Source organism: Gymnoscopelus braueri (assembly GCF_963280865.1).
Source record: "Gymnoscopelus braueri genome assembly, chromosome: 11".
NCBI lineage: Eukaryota > Metazoa > Chordata > Actinopteri > Myctophiformes > Myctophidae > Gymnoscopelus > Gymnoscopelus braueri.
This window is the reverse complement of record NC_137613.1, coordinates 54,092,950-54,112,955: the sequence shown is the minus strand read 5'-3', so window position 1 is coordinate 54,112,955 and position 20,006 is coordinate 54,092,950. Positions and strand designations below refer to the sequence as shown.

Here is a 20,006-nt window from a genome sequence, read left to right as displayed (position 1 = left end):
ACTTCGAAAATAGTTACTGACAATCTACACACTGATGATGCCACACACACACACACACACACACACACACACACACACACACACACACACACACACACACACACACACACACACACACACACACACACACACACACACACACACACACACACACACACACACACACACACACACACACACACACACACACACACACACACGTATATCTGCTATCTATTGTGCAGTTTTTCCTGAAAAGTTGGCAGAAACCAACTTTTCAGGAAAAACTGATCAAAGTTAGTATGGTGACTTTATACATTGTCAGATACTTGAATGTGTCCTTATATTATCATCACTTTACCCAAATCCATCTCAAGTGGAGTTAGGAGGTTTTTGACCATTAATGTGGAGATAGTTGTTTTGTCCATTATTGATTTGTTTTGTCCATCATTGATTAGAATGACAAAGTCAGAAAATTTGAAAACTAAGTTGGAGTTAGGAGGTTTGACCGACAGTTTGAGGATCCAATGGAGTCAGAAGAAGCACGTTTTAAAACTTTTCATTGGTTCAATATTTGTAAAACCCACACACAGGCGTAAAGGGTGTCCAATAGCACTGATTTATTCGAGAAAAACTACATTTGAAACACGGAGATTGCGCTCGACAGCAACAATATGAAAGCGTTATCATCAATGTTGTTGTTACTATAGTAACAATGAAAGCCACGCCCTCAGTCAGTCATCAGTGACAGGTTGTTGTTACTATAGTAACAATGAAAGCCATGCCCTCAGTCAGTCATCAGTGACATGTTGTTGTTACTATAGTAACAATGAAAGCCACGCCCTCAGTCAGTCATCAGTGACAGGTTGTTGTTACTATAGTAACAATGAAAGCCACGCCCTCAGTCAGTCATCAGTGACATGTTGTTGTTACTATAGTAACAATGAAAGCCACGCAATCAGTCAGTCATCAGTGACAGCAGTCTTGTATGTCACCATGACAACCATCACCTACGTCTTCTCCTCTTCTTTCCTTCTCTCCTCTTCTCCTCCTCCACTCTCCTTATCTCCTCCCTCCTTCTCTCTCCTTATCTCCTCCTCCTCTCTCCTTATCTCCGCCTCCTCTCGGCTGTCCGCCTCCTTCAGTTTCTCCGCCACATCGTCTGGTATCTTCACCTCCATCAGGTTCTCCATCCCTTCCTCTGGTTCATCTCCTATCAAAACCTAGAGGAGAGGAGAGGAGAGGAGAGGAGAGGAGAGGAGAGGAGAGGAGAGGAGAGGAGAGGAGAGGAGAGGAGAGGAGAGGAGAGGAGAGGAGAGGAGAGGAGAGGAGAGGAGAATAAGAGATGAATTTTATTTTATGATTTATTTGGTTGACTTCCTTTGGTTGTTGTTTTTTTGTTGAAAAAACGTGTCGCTATAATCAGTGGTGCTCAAACTTTTTCCAAAAAATATATATATATATATATAAGATTTGCACAAATTATGACATCATTTAAAAAACATTGACCATTTAAAGCTCATAGCGTGGCACTCGGTGCCGCACTAGGAGCTTGTAGATCTGCTATTTTTCAATAGCCAAAGACATCTTAAAATGACACAGATGCATTCCCTTCCCGGTCTTAATGGGTTAAACAGCTCTGTCAACAGTAACCCCCCTGTGGAGAGTTTTAATACACATTTAATGTTACATAATTGCTTGATCACAATTATTAGAGCTAATCGCAATTATTTGGCATGATCTGTAGATTCTGTCCTATTCATCTGTATAAAAACAGCTGGATTAAATAACATGACATATTTCCATCACAGTTGTCCATGCTCTTTTAACGCACCGCGTATCAAATTCTTATGTAAATGGACTGTTTTGCCCAAAATACATAATAGATTTAGGTACTGGTCATTGTCAGTCATTTCTTTGTATATTGAAGTTATTTGGTCATTTCTGCCCTGTGCAATTGTGGTGTACAAAGCCTAAAGGGCAAACAGAAATGTGTAATTTGAATGATGAATGAATATTGTGTGTGTGGCCAGACGCACGCACGACGCACGCGCGCACGCACACACACACACACACACACACACACACACACACACACACACACACACACACACACACACACACACACACACACACACACACACACACACACACACACACACACACACACACACACACACACACACACACACACACACACACACACACACACACACACACACACACACACACACACACACACACACTTTGTACCTGGATGAGTTTCTCACAGACGGCACCGATTCGAGGTTCTTTCTCCCAGCGATGGAACTCTCTCATGATTGGATAAACCTTCTTATTCTGCAGCATCTGCCGGCCGGCCTTGGTCGCCGTCAACTGAGACACACAATGTATTCATTTAGCATTTAGACCAGCGGCCTTCAACAGGGGGCCGATCTACAAGCTCGAGCTTGTAGATCGGCTATTTTCGTCAAAGAGGGAAGTGTAGAGGGGGGAAAAGAGCAGACCAAGTACAGAGCTAAAGTGGTTCAATGTCTGAAATAAACAAAACTAAAACATTAATTTACATAACACTGCTGATGATAGTCAATGAAGCTATCTATGAAATCTATGAAAAGGTTAAATCTGCAACACAATTTTTCCCCAATATGTAGTGGGGGTCCCTGCTTCATCTCTCTCAGTTAAGGGGTCCTTGGCCTGAAAAACAGCCCCTGATTTAGACATTCTTATCCAGAGTGATTTACAAAGTGTCAGGTCAGAGTAAATGACATGAACTCCAGGCAACAAATAACAAGATATAAAAGAAAAGAAGAGCTACAAGGATAGGATACCAGGTAAACATCAAACCTAGTATCTGTCTACTAGGATACCATGTACACATCAAACCTAGCATCTGTCTGCTAGGATACCAGGTAAATATCAAACCTAGCATCTGTCTACTAGGATACCAGGTAAACATCAAACCTAGCATATGTCTACTAGGATACCAGGTAAACATCAAACCTAGCATCTGTCTGCTAGGATACCAGGTAAACATCAAACCTAGCATCTGTCTACTAGGATACCAGGTAAACATCAAACCTAGCATATGTCTACTAGGATACCAGGTAAACATCAAACCTAGCATCTGTCTACTAGGATACCAGGTAAACATCAAACCTAGCATCTGTCTACTAGGATACCAGGTAAACATCAAACCTAGCATCTGTCTACTAGGATACCAGGTAAACATCAAACCTAGCATATGTCTACTAGGATACCAGGTAAACATCAAACCTAGCATCTGTCTACTAGGATACCAGGTAAACATCAAACCTAGCATCTGTCTACTAGGATACCAGGTAAACATCAAACCTAGCATCTGTCTACTAGAATACCAGGTAAACATCAAACCTAGCATCTGTCTACTAGGATACCAGGTAAACATCAAACCTAGCATCTGTCTACTAGGATACCAGGTAAAAAAATTAACCTAGCATCAGTCTAGACAACATGCTACCTAAATAACTGTGTGCACATTTGTGGTCAAGTAAACAGTATAAAGTCTATGATCTAAATAGCCTTTATAAGCATAAAGTTGGACACACCACATTGTGTGAGTGCTCAACATATTACCAAGTAATGTTACATTAAGTAGGTCAAAATGCCCTGATTGATTGTTTGATGTTAAATGCACCTTTAAGGGTTTCTGGACAATATTTGTCATGTTTTGGGGTTGTTATTATTTTTATTAACTACGACTAATTATGGTATTATGTGTTATACTGTGTGTGTGTGTATGTGTGTGTGTGTGTGTGTGTGTGTGTGTGTGTGTGTGTGTGTGTGTGTGTGTGTGTGTGTGTGTGTGTGTGTGTGTGTGTGTGTGTGTGTGTGTGTGTGTTTACCAGCAGTAATGTTTCCAGTAACATCTTTCTGATATCAGGGTCTGGTTCTCTCTTTTTGTCTTCAGACAAATACTGTAGATCTACTGGTAACCCTGTGGACAGACAGACAGACATAATATAAGTCTACAGTATATTATAATAGAGGGCACACACACAGACACACGCATGCACTCATGCACGCACGCACACACACACACACAGACACAGGCCCAGACTCTTCTCCCTTCTCTAAAACACCCTGGACAACACTCCACGCGTCCTAGACTCTTCTCCCTTCTCTAAAACACCCTGGACAACGCTCCACACGTCCCAGACTCTTCTCTCTTCCCTAAAACACCCTGGACAACGCTCCACACGTCTTAGACTCTTCTCCCTTCTCTAAAACACCCTGGACAACGCTCCACACGTCCTACACTCTTCTCCCTTCTCTAAAACACCCTGGACAACACTCCACACGTCTTAGACCAGTGTTTGTCAACCTTTTTGGTGCCAAGGCACACCTGGCATAGCCAAAAGATCCCAGGGCACACCTAGATATACGGTATATATGTATTAGCCTGGTAAACCCTCCCTCCGGAAATCTCATTTCCATTTGATTTCAATGAGATTTCCGGAGGGAGGGTTTACCAGGCTATATATGTATTTGTATATATACATATCTCACACACACACACACACACACACACACACACACACACACACACACACACACACACACACACACACACACACACACACACACACACACACACACACACACACACACACACACACACACACACACACACACACACACACACACACACACACACACACAATTGGGCAGGTATAAAGAAACCTTGACCATTACAAATATATAAATCTTTGGCCTACAAATATATAAACTTGGGTCAGTGCAATAAATGGAGTCTGAAAACCTTCCCAGAGTAAAACTTCTTTGGTAAGTATATTTGGTACCCAATATACTTCTAATATCTAATAATCTGATCCTGATAGCATTATTGCGGACGCATGCGCTGTTGCCCACTACAGACGAACACCAAAACTCTCGCCCCAAAACAGTCACCCCGGGGGAAATCCGGTGATATTCACCTGGTATTCCTAAACGTAACCTCATTAAACTATGCCTAAACCTAACCTTATTCCTAAACGTAACCTCAGTAAAACTAATAATATGGCTAACCTTAAACTTATTTCTAACCTTATCCTCAGTAAAACAAATACAGGAATACAAGAACCGCTGGTCCGCGAAAAGAAATGGGGGCGAGCGTGTTTTGGGGCGAGTTTTCCGGTTATATATCGAGGGCACCGCGGCTTGAAGTTGCAAGAGATTCTCTCCGTGGAGGAGTAATTAAACACCACAAACTACACGGATTACGTTGACACAAACACACTGGAGTGATTTAGAAGCACTTTATAAGAAAACTAACACTTATGTAGTGTTTTATTGTTGGACATTCATCATGGCAGGTTATAACATGGGCTTTTGGGACAGGACAGCCCCTCATCGCAGGTACGACGTTCAGGTCCGCCGTATCGGCCCGTTCCGACCCACTTTCACCCCTGAGTACCTGCCAGGCGAGTACAGGTGATGGCCGCGTGAAGACAAAGCCAAACATTTGCATTTTATATGTGCGAGGGTCGATTCACTGGATGTGTCCGCAACGGACGATGAGCAATGTCTTAAAGGGACTACACCATGAATTAAAAAAAATAATAATAATATTTAATATCATATTGTTTATGTCCCTCAAACGTTTTTCAAAAGGTTTGAGCCTAAATCAAGCCTCAGATATACTCATTCCAACTAACTTCTCTCTGGCTTATAAAGCACTTTCACCTGCATTACCACATTGTCCTGTTTGGCACGGGGCGCTATTGAGCCAGTTTGTATACATGTTATCTCCTGGTTCTGTGTGGAAAAAGTAAAAAAAAGAAAAAACATTTAAAAAATAATAATATTTAAATTATTTATTTTTTTGGTTGGAACTGAAAAACGGGAGGAATTGTTCCCTGACGTGACGTAGGCAGGGGGACCAAATCAGTTTGGCCTGTTTTTAGACCAATTCACAGAAAACCCCAGATTTGCTGTGAAGGCCTGAGTGTTCAAACTGGGGTATTTTTGAGGATAGAAGAGAGGTAGGGGAGACCAAAAACACACAAAAAAGAAGAAAAAGTTAAAATTCATGGAGTAGACCCTTTAACACATTGACTGCCAATCACGTAGATCTACGCGAACCGCTTTAAAGCCGCCACGTGCCAATCGCGTAGATCTACGTGAAGTTCTTTTTTTTTTTAATGTTTTTTTTTTCCAATTTCACCCAAAGACCAAGGATATATGATTAGTTGAAGATCTAGACTCCTATCCACTTCCTTGTTAACTTAAAACTTAAAAATGCTGTATTTCGGCTCCTGAGTACTTTTTTTTTTCCAATGAAAAACTCTGGCACTGGCTAAAAAATTATGAAATAATTCTGGCAGTCAATGTGTTAAGGCATCAGCAGCCCATGACGCATCTATTGTTCTGGGGGGGAGGGGGTTGATTTATTTCTTTTTCATTCCACTCACGGCCCAAAAAAGGTCCGATTGCCAGGGTTGACAAACACTGTCTTAGACTCTTCTCCCTTCTCTAAAACACCCTGGACAACGCTCCACACGTCCTAGACTCTTCTCCCTTCACTAAAAGACCCTGGACAACACTCCTACATTGTAAATTGTAACATCCATGGCTTTAGTATAAGCACTTTGTACATGTATGGAGTAGTACAGACACCAGTGGATATTTGTGGTCGAGTACACCCAGATACACGCACGCCATATGTGACGGCTACCAATTATAGCAGAGACAGCACAATACTTTGCCAGCCTTTTTGCCTCCATTTTGGGCATCCCAAGTTGTTGAAGCCCTCTAACAACCAGTGTGTGGGTATGTCCTAGGCTGCCAAATATAAAAACAAATATTCTGCACCTATAGCCCAGCTCTGAGATGGTATATAGGAGTTGTTGGTATTTAATGACCTTGGTCATAAAGGCTTCACACACACACACACACACACACACACACACACACACACACACACACACACACACACACACACACACACACACACACACACACACACACACACACACACACACACACACACACACACACACACACACACACACACACACACACACACACACAATTGGGCAGGTATAAAGAAACCTTGACCATTACAAATATATAAATCTTTGGCCTACAAATATATAAACTTGGGTCAGTGCAATAAATGGAGTCTGAAAACCTTCCCAGAGTAAAACTTCTTTGGTAAGTATATTTGGTACCCAATATACTTCTAATATCTAATAATCTGATCCTGATAGCATTATTGCGGACGCATGCGCTGTTGCCCACTACAGACGAACACCAAAACTCTCGCCCCAAAACAGTCACCCCGGGGGAAATCCGGTGATATTCACCTGGTATTCCTAAACGTAACCTCATTAAACTATGCCTAAACCTAACCTTATTCCTAAACGTAACCTCAGTAAAACTAATAATATGGCTAACCTTAAACTTATTTCTAACCTTATCCTCAGTAAAACAAATACAGGAATACAAGAACCGCTGGTCCGCGAAAAGAAATGGGGGCGAGCGTGTTTTGGGGCGAGTTTTCCGGTTATATATCGAGGGCACCGCGGCTTGAAGTTGCAAGAGATTCTCTCCGTGGAGGAGTAATTAAACACCACAAACTACACGGATTACGTTGACACAAACACACTGGAGTGATTTAGAAGCACTTTATAAGAAAACTAACACTTATGTAGTGTTTTATTGTTGGACATTCATCATGGCAGGTTATAACATGGGCTTTTGGGACAGGACAGCCCCTCATCGCAGGTACGACGTTCAGGTCCGCCGTATCGGCCCGTTCCGACCCACTTTCACCCCTGAGTACCTGCCAGGCGAGTACAGGTGATGGCCGCGTGAAGACAAAGCCAAACATTTGCATTTTATATGTGCGAGGGTCGATTCACTGGATGTGTCCGCAACGGACGATGAGCAATGTCTTAAAGGGACTACACCATGAATTAAAAAAAATAATAATAATATTTAATATCATATTGTTTATGTCCCTCAAACGTTTTTCAAAAGGTTTGAGCCTAAATCAAGCCTCAGATATACTCATTCCAACTAACTTCTCTCTGGCTTATAAAGCACTTTCACCTGCATTACCACATTGTCCTGTTTGGCACGGGGCGCTATTGAGCCAGTTTGTATACATGTTATCTCCTGGTTCTGTGTGGAAAAAGTAAAAAAAAGAAAAAACATTTAAAAAATAATAATATTTAAATTATTTATTTTTTTGGTTGGAACTGAAAAACGGGAGGAATTGTTCCCTGACGTGACGTAGGCAGGGGGACCAAATCAGTTTGGCCTGTTTTTAGACCAATTCACAGAAAACCCCAGATTTGCTGTGAAGGCCTGAGTGTTCAAACTGGGGTATTTTTGAGGATAGAAGAGAGGTAGGGGAGACCAAAAACACACAAAAAAGAAGAAAAAGTTAAAATTCATGGAGTAGACCCTTTAACACATTGACTGCCAATCACGTAGATCTACGCGAACCGCTTTAAAGCCGCCACGTGCCAATCGCGTAGATCTACGTGAAGTTCTTTTTTTTTTTAATGTTTTTTTTTTCCAATTTCACCCAAAGACCAAGGATATATGATTAGTTGAAGATCTAGACTCCTATCCACTTCCTTGTTAACTTAAAACTTAAAAATGCTGTATTTCGGCTCCTGAGTACTTTTTTTTTTCCAATGAAAAACTCTGGCACTGGCTAAAAAATTATGAAATAATTCTGGCAGTCAATGTGTTAAGGCATCAGCAGCCCATGACGCATCTATTGTTCTGGGGGGGAGGGGGTTGATTTATTTCTTTTTCATTCCACTCACGGCCCAAAAAAGGTCCGATTGCCAGGGTTGACAAACACTGTCTTAGACTCTTCTCCCTTCTCTAAAACACCCTGGACAACGCTCCACACGTCCTAGACTCTTCTCCCTTCACTAAAAGACCCTGGACAACACTCCTACATTGTAAATTGTAACATCCATGGCTTTAGTATAAGCACTTTGTACATGTATGGAGTAGTACAGACACCAGTGGATATTTGTGGTCGAGTACACCCAGATACACGCACGCCATATGTGACGGCTACCAATTATAGCAGAGACAGCACAATACTTTGCCAGCCTTTTTGCCTCCATTTTGGGCATCCCAAGTTGTTGAAGCCCTCTAACAACCAGTGTGTGGGTATGTCCTAGGCTGCCAAATATAAAAACAAATATTCTGCACCTATAGCCCAGCTCTGAGATGGTATATAGGAGTTGTTGGTATTTAATGACCTTGGTCATAAAGGCTTCACACACACACACACACACACACACACACACACACACACACACACACACACACACACACACACACACACACACACACACACACACACACACACACACACACACACACACACACACACACACACACACACACACACACACACACACACACACACATTAACGAATAGTGATTTATGGCATTCGAATTATTCGACCCAAAAGTATTCGAATAGTCGATTATTCGGTTTGATTATTTATTTTTTTTCAATTACATTGATGACTCGACTCAAGGAATGCGAGTTGACGTCACACCAGAGCTCACAGCTGCGTGTCTGCTCTAGAAAAGCCACTAAAAAAAAGAAAATCTAAAAAAAATGCTTTTTTTTTTTTTTTTGAATAGTCGAATAGTGGTTTGATAGTCGAATAGTCGGTTTGATATTCGAATATTCGAATATTCGACTATTCTGTGAATGCCCTAACACACACACACACACACACACACACACACACACACATCTACCTTCATTCTCTTCGTCTGTAAGTTCTTCTGGACCGGCCAATGGGAGCACAAGGAACGGTAGGATGTCCACTGCGTCGCTCAGCAGCCACTCATGATGGGCTGGACACACAAATATGACATACATATTATGATATTATGTTCAAATGTAGTGCATACTGTATATACTAGGGGTCTTCAACGTTTTTCAGGCCAAGGACCTCTTAGCTGAGAGAGAGAGAGATGAAGCAGGGACCCCCACTGCATACTGTATACAATGCTGTTGCAGTTTCAACTTTTTCATAGCTTCATAGATAGCTTCATAGACTTGTTTGACAGTGTTGTGTAAATTAATGATTTTTTTGTTAATGTGTATTTTCAGACATTTAACCACTTATAAACCCTCTAGTCAACTCGACCCTTGGCTCTCGACTTGGTCTGCTCGTTTTCCCTCTACACCTTAATGTCTTCACCGAAAATAGCCGATCTACAAGCTCGAGCTTGTATCGGCTATTTCCGGTGAATAGGGATGGATGCTAGGGTTCAGAGTTACTGCGGCCCCCCCTGCAGTAACTCTGAGGACCCCCTAGGGGTCCCGGACCCCCTCTTGAAGACCCATGGTATACACAATATAATTACATTTTAACCACTTGAACCCCATCATCCATATTATGGGGGGGGGGGGGGGGGGACTAGACATGTACCAGATACCAGTTTTTCCTTCCTGATACTGATTCCGGAATCAGGAATCGGAACAACTCTAGGGGACATTAGCCAAAAATAGCTGATCTACAAGCTATTACATTTTTTGGTCACTGTGTAGATTTGATATGAAAAAAGCGGCCCAAGTACAGAGCCAACTCAGGTCCAGTTTACCAAGTCTAGAGGGTTTAAGTGCTTACATGCACATACATATGATCTGTTCATATGTGCTACATACATACTGTATATCGTTGCTGTCAGGCAGAAACATGGTATCTCCATGTTTCAAATATTTATTATTTTTTCCTGTAAATTAATGCCCTACTTCATCATACAAGATTTTCACACAAAAAAATTCAATAAAAAGTAACGGTTTTGGACTTACAAGGTTTCCACCAGACAGCAATACAGTATAATGACGTGTTCAAATAGTCATACGTATGCATACATATTTATATATAATGACAGTTTATTATTTCTTAATTGACTGTCCACCTAAACTAAAGTATGATACTTTGCCTTGAGTGTTTTACTACAGTAGTCCATACCCGCCATTTCCACCCTCCGTCCAGTCGGGCTATGGGACTGCAACCACAACTACAGATCCCATTGCCTGGGAGGACCGTTCACAAAACACTAATAAACTGCTTACATTTGGGGAAAGTACATTTTTTTTAATGGCTTTGTCACGATCTTCACGTGCCAATGGTCAATGCCAATGTCAGATTGATTGGTCAACCCACAAAATAGCAGATCTACAAGCTCATAGCGCATCACTTCGTGCCGCGCTATGAGCTTGTATATCTGCTATTTTTTTTAAATCTTGAACATTTGTGCAACAATTAACAAATTGAGTGCCAGTTTTTTTTTTAAACAGGGTACAGTCAGTGCCTGGATTTTAAACCATTTTTGAACCTTTTTCAAGTAGTCATAAAATATTTTCAGTGATCACCGTCCTCACGGTGATCCCCTCATTACACACATAGAGGTCTCGTACAATCGGGGGGAAAAAATTTAAAACATTCGGTAATCCGTTCCATAGTTGCAGCCAGTTGAAAATAGTCAAAAATAGTCAAAAATACATAGTAAAAAAAAAGTACACAGGAGCCGAGATACAGGCTTTTGAAGTCATAAGTTAACCAGGAAGTGGATTAAAGTCTAAATCTTCGAAAAATGATATCTCCTGGTGCTGTGAAGGAAAAAAAATTGTAAAAAAAAAAAATCCAAAAACGGTTATAACCATTTTTGGCACACCTCGTTTGGATTCTCAAAAATGGTCCGGACCGTTTTTGGCACTCAATGTGTAAGGTAACCATTTTTAACTTGAATAATTGCTTCTGGGGGTCCCTGGAACAAAGTATTGGGGGTCCGCGGCATGAACAGGTTTGGGAACCACTGATATATAGCAACATAAGTTTTTGCAGAAAACTGTTTAGAAGACGTTTAGATTTAGAAGACATTTGCAGAATCGGCCTCAGGTTTTAATGCGTTAAATTTGTAGTAATAATACATCCAATATATATGTGCTTTTCTCTGTACTGTCGCTTTACAAAAACAGAACAAACAAAAACAACTTCATAAGAGTAGGATGTAAACATTAAATACCATTTAATCTATTTTCATTATAGGCTCCATGTCCTCCAGAAACGTGTGTGTGTGTGTGTGTGTGTGTGTGTGTGTGTCTCTCACTGTGGTCAAAGCAGCAGTTACGTAGAGATCCAATAACTCCTCCTCTTCTTACCGTTGATGCTTCATACAGAGTGTAAGGGAACAGCCTCTGAATCACACACCTAACACACACACACACACACACACACACATTAAAAAATGTTGTCATCTTAAAAAAATATATTTGACATTTAGAGTAGCCAATTATTATAATAGTTTTTTACCCGGGAGGGCGTAGTGCCATATAGTTCTCAATGTGGAGTCCGGGGACCCCCAGGGGTCCTTGGGGGGGTTTCAGGGGGTCCCCAGCAAAAGTAGTTAACACAGCAACACATCACAATATATGTTTTTGAAAAATACATATATAGATCTTCTCTTCTGGGGGTCCCTGGCACAACACGTTTTCAGATGGGGGTCCGCGACCAAATACTTATTAATTTGGGGGTCCTTGGCATGAAATAGTTAGAGAACCACAGTCCTAGACTCCATGGTGGTGGGCAGGTACTTTACCCCTGCACCACCTGAGTGCCCTCATTTATTAAAGGTAGGGTAAGTGACTTTCCTTTGTTCAAATAAGTGTTAAATAGCTCTATATTCTGATGCTACTCTATATACTATACACACTATAGAGTGTTTGTTCAGTAACAGGAGTCTCCATGTCTCTCCAGCTCTTTGATAAATAGAACATGCATTTTCAGGTCGGGATACCAATTTTGTCCAATCAGGAGAGAGAACACACACAGGACACAGGATAAACAAGTGAAATTGGAAGTGATGACACAAAGAAATTAGCAAACACGTTTGGAAGTGGAACACTATAAAAATGAAGCTGATATATGGGTACTCTCTCCTGATTGGCTGAAGATTTGCCACGCACCTGAAAATGTATTTTCTGTTTATTGAAGAGCTGGAGAGACAGGGAGACCCTTGTTACTGTACAAACACTCTATAGCAATGAGTACTATCAGAATATAGAGCTTTAACCTTTTAACAAAAAACTTTTTGTTTCAACCAAAAAATATCACTTACCCTACCTTTAACGCTGCCACCGCGCTCATCAAAGTTGGTATGGTGACTTTATACATTGTCAGATACTTCAATGTGTCCTTATATTATCATCACTTTACAAAAACCTCCTAACTCCACATGAGCTGCATTAGCTGTATTTGGATACAGCTCATGTGGAGTTAGGAGGTTTTTGACCATTAATGTGGAGATTTATTTTCCGTCTGACTTCGTCATTCTAAACAATGATGGAAAAAAACGTTTTCTCTAAAGTTGGAGTTAGGTGGACCAGTTTTTAGGATCCAATGGAGTTATGAGGTTTAGTCAGAAGAGCTTTTGAATACTTTTCATTGGTTCAATATTTGTAAAACCCAAACACAAAATGTTGTTCAATAGCACCGATTTATATTAAAAACATGAAAAAAGTAGAAAAATGGCCCACAGCGACGATATTTTGTATTGTTCCATATTATGCCTCATATTGACAAGACAAACATTGCAAAAGGCTGCACAGCCGAAACCAGTGTTAATTTAGTTGTATTCATAGTCTTTTGAATAACATTCCAATTTAGTTTCAGTCATATTTTTTGTCATATGACGATCTTAGTCAACTAAATCTACAGTTGATTTAGTCGACTGTATATTATGATGGCGTCACACGCATGAAAGGACTTGTATTAGTTCCACTGAATCTCTTCTCCACTAGTTTTAATTTGTTGAAAAAATTGTCAATATATTTAGCCTTAGTCATCATAGCTTAGTTTTGATCTAGTTTTTGTTTAGTTTTTGTCAATGAAAAAAGGTAGTTGACGAACACTTAATGGTTTGATTAAAAACACAGCATGTTCCCACTGGACGCATTGATGATGATTTTAACACATTAACTGCCAAAACCGTAGTCCTACGGGCCGTTAAATCCAACTGTTAAGCGCCGAGACCGTAGCCCTACGGGCTGCGGTCTTTTCGCGCATGCGCGGTCCGGGTGCACTTTCGGAATTTTTTTGATCCACTTCCGTTTCCGGTTTGATGACAGGAAATAGAATTATTTGGGATCCGGTTTTGACGAGCACGCCCGCTCCCGTTCTACAGACGAAACTGAAACTCAATTCTCTTCCTGTAGTTTTTTCTCCTCGCATTTCACTGTTTAACGTAATCCGCTCTAACTCAAACATGGATGCCCCGTTTGACACGTGGTTTTCACTGGGAGATACAGGGAGATCGCGCGGATGTAAACAGACCGTGTAGCGCTCAATCTTAAGGATTTTAACAAGATCTATGGCGACATGAAAAAAACAAAAAAACAACAAAAACACCTTGGCACTGGTGAGTACATTATGAGATTAGCCCTTGGCAGTGGATGTGTTAATGAGATGCAGGACGCACACCCAGTGTTGTATTGGTGATTTTGTTAGTGGTGGGACTCTATTTTAAAGACGTCACGCGCACGTTGCTTAACACTTACACTACAGGTCACACAATGGTCATTGATATGCATCTAGGCTCATTCCTATGTTAATTCACCTGGTGTGACACCCGGCAGTCGGCAGCCTTTGTAAACTTTGTTGAGGTGTTAATTTAAGGATTGTTTTAAATAAATGCACGTGTGTGCGCATGCTCCTGCTCAAAAAAGTGTTACCGCGTCCCATGACCAATGCATCCCTGCGCACACCTAACATCACTCATACGCACACACACACACACACACACTCACACACACAGACTAGCTCCACCCCCTACCTGTCCTTGTCCAATAGGAAGCTTCTGGCTTCAGGAAGTTGTGTGAGATTGGACAGCAGCGGAGCCAGGTAGTGCAGAGACGCCATCTTGTTGAAGTCTTCAGTGCAGAAGATCTCCACCAGCTTAGCCAATCCCAAGGCTGCTTCCTCTTCTTCCAACACCTGTAAACAAACCCCCAGTTTAGCCAATCCCATCGCTTGTTCTTCCAACACCTGTAAACAAACCCCCATCTTCTCCAATCCCATCGCTTGTTAATACAACAATTTTAAACATAATCTTTGTCACAGTCATTTGTAGCAGTCTGTGCATTGAGGCATGCACGGAGAGGAATTAGCTATTCTTATCTTTTGAGACAGAATGAGTGTGCACAATATATTACAATGTATATCATTGTATATGCTTTATATCATGCAACGCAATGAAGCCAGTGGCTCCTTTCAGTTACTTTATCAGCTGAAGCTGAAGAAAATGTGTGTCTTCAACAAACCGATACAGAAATGATTTTTAGTTAAGCGTGTGTGTGTGTGTGTGTGTGTGTGTGTGTGTGTGTGTGTGTGTGTGTGTGTGTGTGTGTGTGTGTGTGTGGGCACGGGCAGCAAGTGAGCGGCGGGGGGGGAGGGGGAGGGGGGGGCTCCTCCACTCAACTCCACTCATCTCCTCCAAAAAGCAAATGACCAATTGGGCCCAGACTATTTCCGGGTCAAGCTGGAGTGAGCGAGTGGGAGTGAGCGAGTGGCCGAGGTATTGGAATTCAGCTTTATTCTGCGTTCACACTGGCAGCTGCAACGATACAGGCTACCATTCATTTTCAATGAAGATACAAATATACATCCGACATGTGTAGCTGCTACAACAGCTACAAAGCTGCAAAAAAAGTTGAGCTGGTTTCAACAGCTTCAGATACAAAGCTACAAATGTGTAGCCAGTGCGGCGCTGAAAACTTGTGAAATCTGCATAATGAGTACTTTCTACTTTTGGTACTTTAAGTACATTTTGATACCAATACTTTTGCTCAAGTAAATTTTGAATTCCGGACTTTTACTTGTAACAGGGTATTTCTACATTGTAGTATTGATACTTTTACTTAAGTAGAAAAGGAACCACTATGTGTAGCTTTGTATCTCTGTATCTGTCAGTCAGTGTGAACGCAGCATTATGGGTCTGTAGCTCTGAGAGTTAAATGAACACTGAAGGGTTTTACAGTGCAGATTGGGGTCCTAGAGATTATTTCAAATGGGGGTCTGTGGTCTAATGCAGTGTTTCCCAAACACTGGCGGACGCATTTTTATGGGTCGTGAGTACATATATTTTTTTCTTTGCAAAAAAGGAAAATCTCAAATTGTCAGCCAATCAAGCATGACATTCCATAAAAAATAAAAAGAAGACGTAGTGAAAATAGCAGATCTACAAGCTCACAACATGTCACATCGCGACACGCTGTGAGCTTGTAGATCAGCTATTTTCAGTAGCTTTGGTCCCAGGGAGATTTTGGGTCTCGAGCCAAAAAGGTTGAGGATCACTGACTGAGGTCAAAGTTCAACCTGCACAACTCTTCTACAGTTAGATCTGACAGACCATTAGGCAGTTAGATCTGACAGACCTTGAGGACAGATCTACAGGTGTTCTTGTGGCGACTCAGGTTGGACAGGATGGTGCAGATTTGATCTGACAACTGGAACTGTGGATCCACTAGATTCCTGAACAAGAACGACAGGAGATCACTGTGTTTTACCAAGACCTGGAGAGAGGAGAGGAGAGGAGAGGAGAGGAGAGGAGAGGAGAGGAGAGGAGAGGAGAGGAGAGGAGAGGAGAGTATGCAAGGTGAGAGGAGACAGGAGAGGAGAGAGGGTAAGGAGAGTGGAAGTGAGGGGAGGAGGCAAGGGGAGAGGAGAGGAAAGGAGAGGGGAGGAAGTGAGGGGAGGAGGCAAGGGGAGAGGACAGGAGAGAGGAAGCGAGGAGAGGAGAGGAGAGGAGAGGAGAGGAGAGGAGAGGAGAGGAGAGGAGAGGAGAGGAGAGGAGAGGAGAGGAGGAAGAGAGGAAAACCTACATTAGTTATAATTGGTTATATTTCATTCACTAATTATAGTTGGTTTCATTACTTTAACGTAGCTACACTGTAGTTTAATGCTGTTAGTTAAAGGTAGTTCACTGTTTTGAATATACATCTGAACTCAATCAAAGGACCACAATGCAGTGTTGATTTTGACAGCAAAAATCTAGTCTAGTTTTCATCGACTAAATATCATAAGATTAGCCGACTAAAATGTATTTTGGCGGTGCCTTGATGGCATCGTAATGGCTGATTTTACACTTGGTTGCATGATGAAAATAGCCGATCTACAAGCTCACAACGCGTCGCATCGTGACACGTTGTGAGCTTGTAGATCTGACCAAACATAAAATGTTTTAGTTCTATTGGATCTTCTCTTCTCCACTAGTCCCTCCCTAACATTTTAGTCAAGTTTTTATTTGTTGACGGAATTGTCACTATATTTAGTCTTAGTTTTAGTCATCGTAGCTTAGATTTTATTACCTTTTTATTTCGTTTTCTTCAGTGAAAAAAGGTAGTCGACGAACATTTTTCGTCATAGTTTTAGTCGACGAAATCAACACTGCCACAATGGAAATACGCTTTTGAGCTTATTGTGTGTGTGCTAACCTCATGCAGTGTCTCATCAGCTGACAGGTTGATCACAGCGTGGTAACAGTCCTTCGCTATGGCGAAGGACGGGTCAGACATCAGGGCCACCATGGCAACCACCACATCAGGTTTAGAACGGAGAAAACGACATCCGTCCCTACACCACACACACACACACACACACACACACACACACACACACACACACACACACACACACACACACACACACACACACACACACACACACACACACACACACACACACACACACACTTACTTGTAGGAGCAGTAGTACTTGTAGTAGTAACAGTAGTAGCATTAGAGTAGTAGTAGTAACGGTAGTATTAGTAATAGTACCTGTTTGCAGACAGACCCAGTATGTATTCAGTAGCGTGACCTTTGACATCTGGCCGGGTGTCGGGCTTCAGGAAGGAGCTGAATAGCTCCGCTGATTCTGACTCACTCAGCATGCTGTCAATCAAACTACAAGATAAACAAACATCAACATATAAACAAACAGCATGCTGTCAATCAAACTATATGATAAACAAACATCAACATATAAACAAACAGCATGCTGCCAATCAAACTACAAGATCACACATCAAAATATAAGACAAAATATGTTAAAAAAAAGAAAAAAGTATTGTAAACAAACATTTTTAATGATTTAACCTGGGTAACCATGTTGAGATTTCAATGTTTTTTTAAGTGAGGAAAATTACATGCTAGCTTCACATTTACAAAATAAATAAATAAAAACAAGAATTCTCAGTACCAGACTTTAACTTGTAGAGTATTTCTACATTGTGGTATTCATACTTTTACTCAAGTACTGTACAACATGTGAGTACTTTGTCCACCACTGCACATTAACAATGACGCCAGTAGACAGAGGAAGCAAGTTATATGAAACATTGCATCATAGATCTGTTATAATGATGATTAGTCAAAACTAGCATTGGATCAAGGCTATCATAGATGTATTTTCTATTTTATAAAGGCTATAAGTCAAAACATGAACAGATCAGTCTCAAGGTGAGAGGACAGCATCTGGAAAGATGTTATTGATCGAATATGGGGTCGATTGTTCCTGTTAGAAAGGAGCTTTAAACCTAAAGGATTCTTTGGCCAAATAATTGTTTTTATATATATATATATATATAAATTGTAATCAACAAAAATGATACGAAAGGAATTGATTACAGTCTCGATCTGTGTCTCCATTCATATTAAGGCCATAGTAAACTCATTATTTGATCTTTAAACAAATAAAATCTTGTAGATGTTATTTTATTTACCAGAGTGTCTTCTCTTCACATCAGATCAGCCGCATGTTACACAGACAACTGACTGCTTCCGTGTTATGATGACAGAAGCTCCGCCTTCAGAGTTACGTCACTTCTTTGACGGTGTTACATCGATATTGGTGTCCTGTTGAACCGTGTCTTCAGCAGCAAGGTGCATAGTAGCCCTCAGCTCCATTAAGAACCTCTAACTCCGCTATACAGCTCCGAGATGAGGTTCTATGTCGTTGTCATCCAGAATCGGTGGAACGTCCGCCAAGGCTCCGTTGTTTACCCTTTTGTATACATCGTATCCCAAAACTAATGATAGATTCCAAACCACACGGATGTTTAAGGTTTGGTCCGGAGCATAATATTTTAGGTCCGGAGCGAAACTACCCGTTTAAATCGCTTATTTAGTCAGCCTGTGGCCATGTTTCCCATTGTAGCCAAACCGGGAGCAGTACTGGCAGCGGACGTAGGGGGGTTTTCCGGGTTGAATGGGAAACATGGCCACAGGCTGACTAAATAAGCGATTTAAACGGGTAGTTTCGCTCCGGACCTAAAATATTATGCTCCGGACCAAACCTTAAACATCAGTGCGGTTTGGAATCTACCATTAGTTTTGGGATACGATGTATACATAAACGTTCAAATTTCAAATATAAAGTGCTGACCCCACGGCCACGGATGTTACAAGTTAAAGCGCCTGGGTCTAAGTACCCGTATCTTCCGTATTGTTAAATAAAAAGCTTTAATCCAATCGCCGGCCATTTTTTTCAAAATTTCTCCAAGTGCTTTCACAACGCGCCCTTATCGGTTGAGAGGTGTATTGCACTCTGACACATTATGAAATCTTTTTATTATTTTTTATTTTTAAGCTTTTTATTGAACAATAAGTAATATACAGGTACTTAGACCCATGCGCTTTAACTTTTTACATCCGTGGCCGGGGGGTCAGCACTTTATATTTGAAATATGAACGTTTATGTAGATGTACTGGTTGTAAATACATTTTCAAAAAACAGGAACAAGTAGTGCCATGACACTTGTGACAGAGGCTACTGTAGGTGTAGCCCTGGTTCAGAGCGTTAGTGAGTTGACTCACTAACGCTCTGAACCAGGGCTACTGTAGGTGCATACTAGAGGATTTTTCTATTTGATCGTGGATGGTGCTGTATTACTCGTATTATTACTCGTGACCCATAAAAAAATAGTTAATT

General features: G+C 41.2%; 1 protein-coding gene across 1 annotated transcript; it reads right to left on the bottom strand.

Annotated features, from left to right (window-relative positions):
• Positions 1-270: 270 nt before the first annotated feature.
• Positions 271-18,856, bottom strand: hgh1 (HGH1 homolog). Its single transcript, XM_080442173.1, has 10 exons — positions 18,799-18,856; positions 17,855-17,980; positions 17,513-17,651; positions 16,454-16,591; positions 14,854-15,014; positions 12,133-12,233; positions 9,766-9,864; positions 3,864-3,955; positions 2,233-2,355; positions 271-1,202 (listed from the first exon to the last, which is right to left on the bottom strand). The coding sequence occupies exons 2-10, from the start codon at positions 17,965-17,967 to the stop codon at positions 990-992; spliced, it is 1,179 nt and encodes a 392-aa protein (XP_080298299.1). The 5' UTR covers positions 17,968-17,980; positions 18,799-18,856; the 3' UTR covers positions 271-989.
• Between the last annotated feature and the right edge of the window lie 1,150 nt (positions 18,857-20,006).

Coding starts and splice junctions, on each gene's coding strand:
- hgh1 (XM_080442173.1), bottom strand. CDS start 17,967: ATGCTGAGTGAGTCAGAATCAGCGGAGCTATTCAGCTCCTTCCTGAAG. Junction 15,015..16,453: donor CCTGTAGATCTGTCCTCAAG/GTCTGTCAGATC, acceptor GTTTGTTTACAG/GTGTTGGAAGAAGAGGAAGC. Junction 3,956..9,765: donor TACAGACGAAGAGAATGAAG/GTAGATGTGTGT, acceptor GTCTGTCCACAG/GGTTACCAGTAGATCTACAG.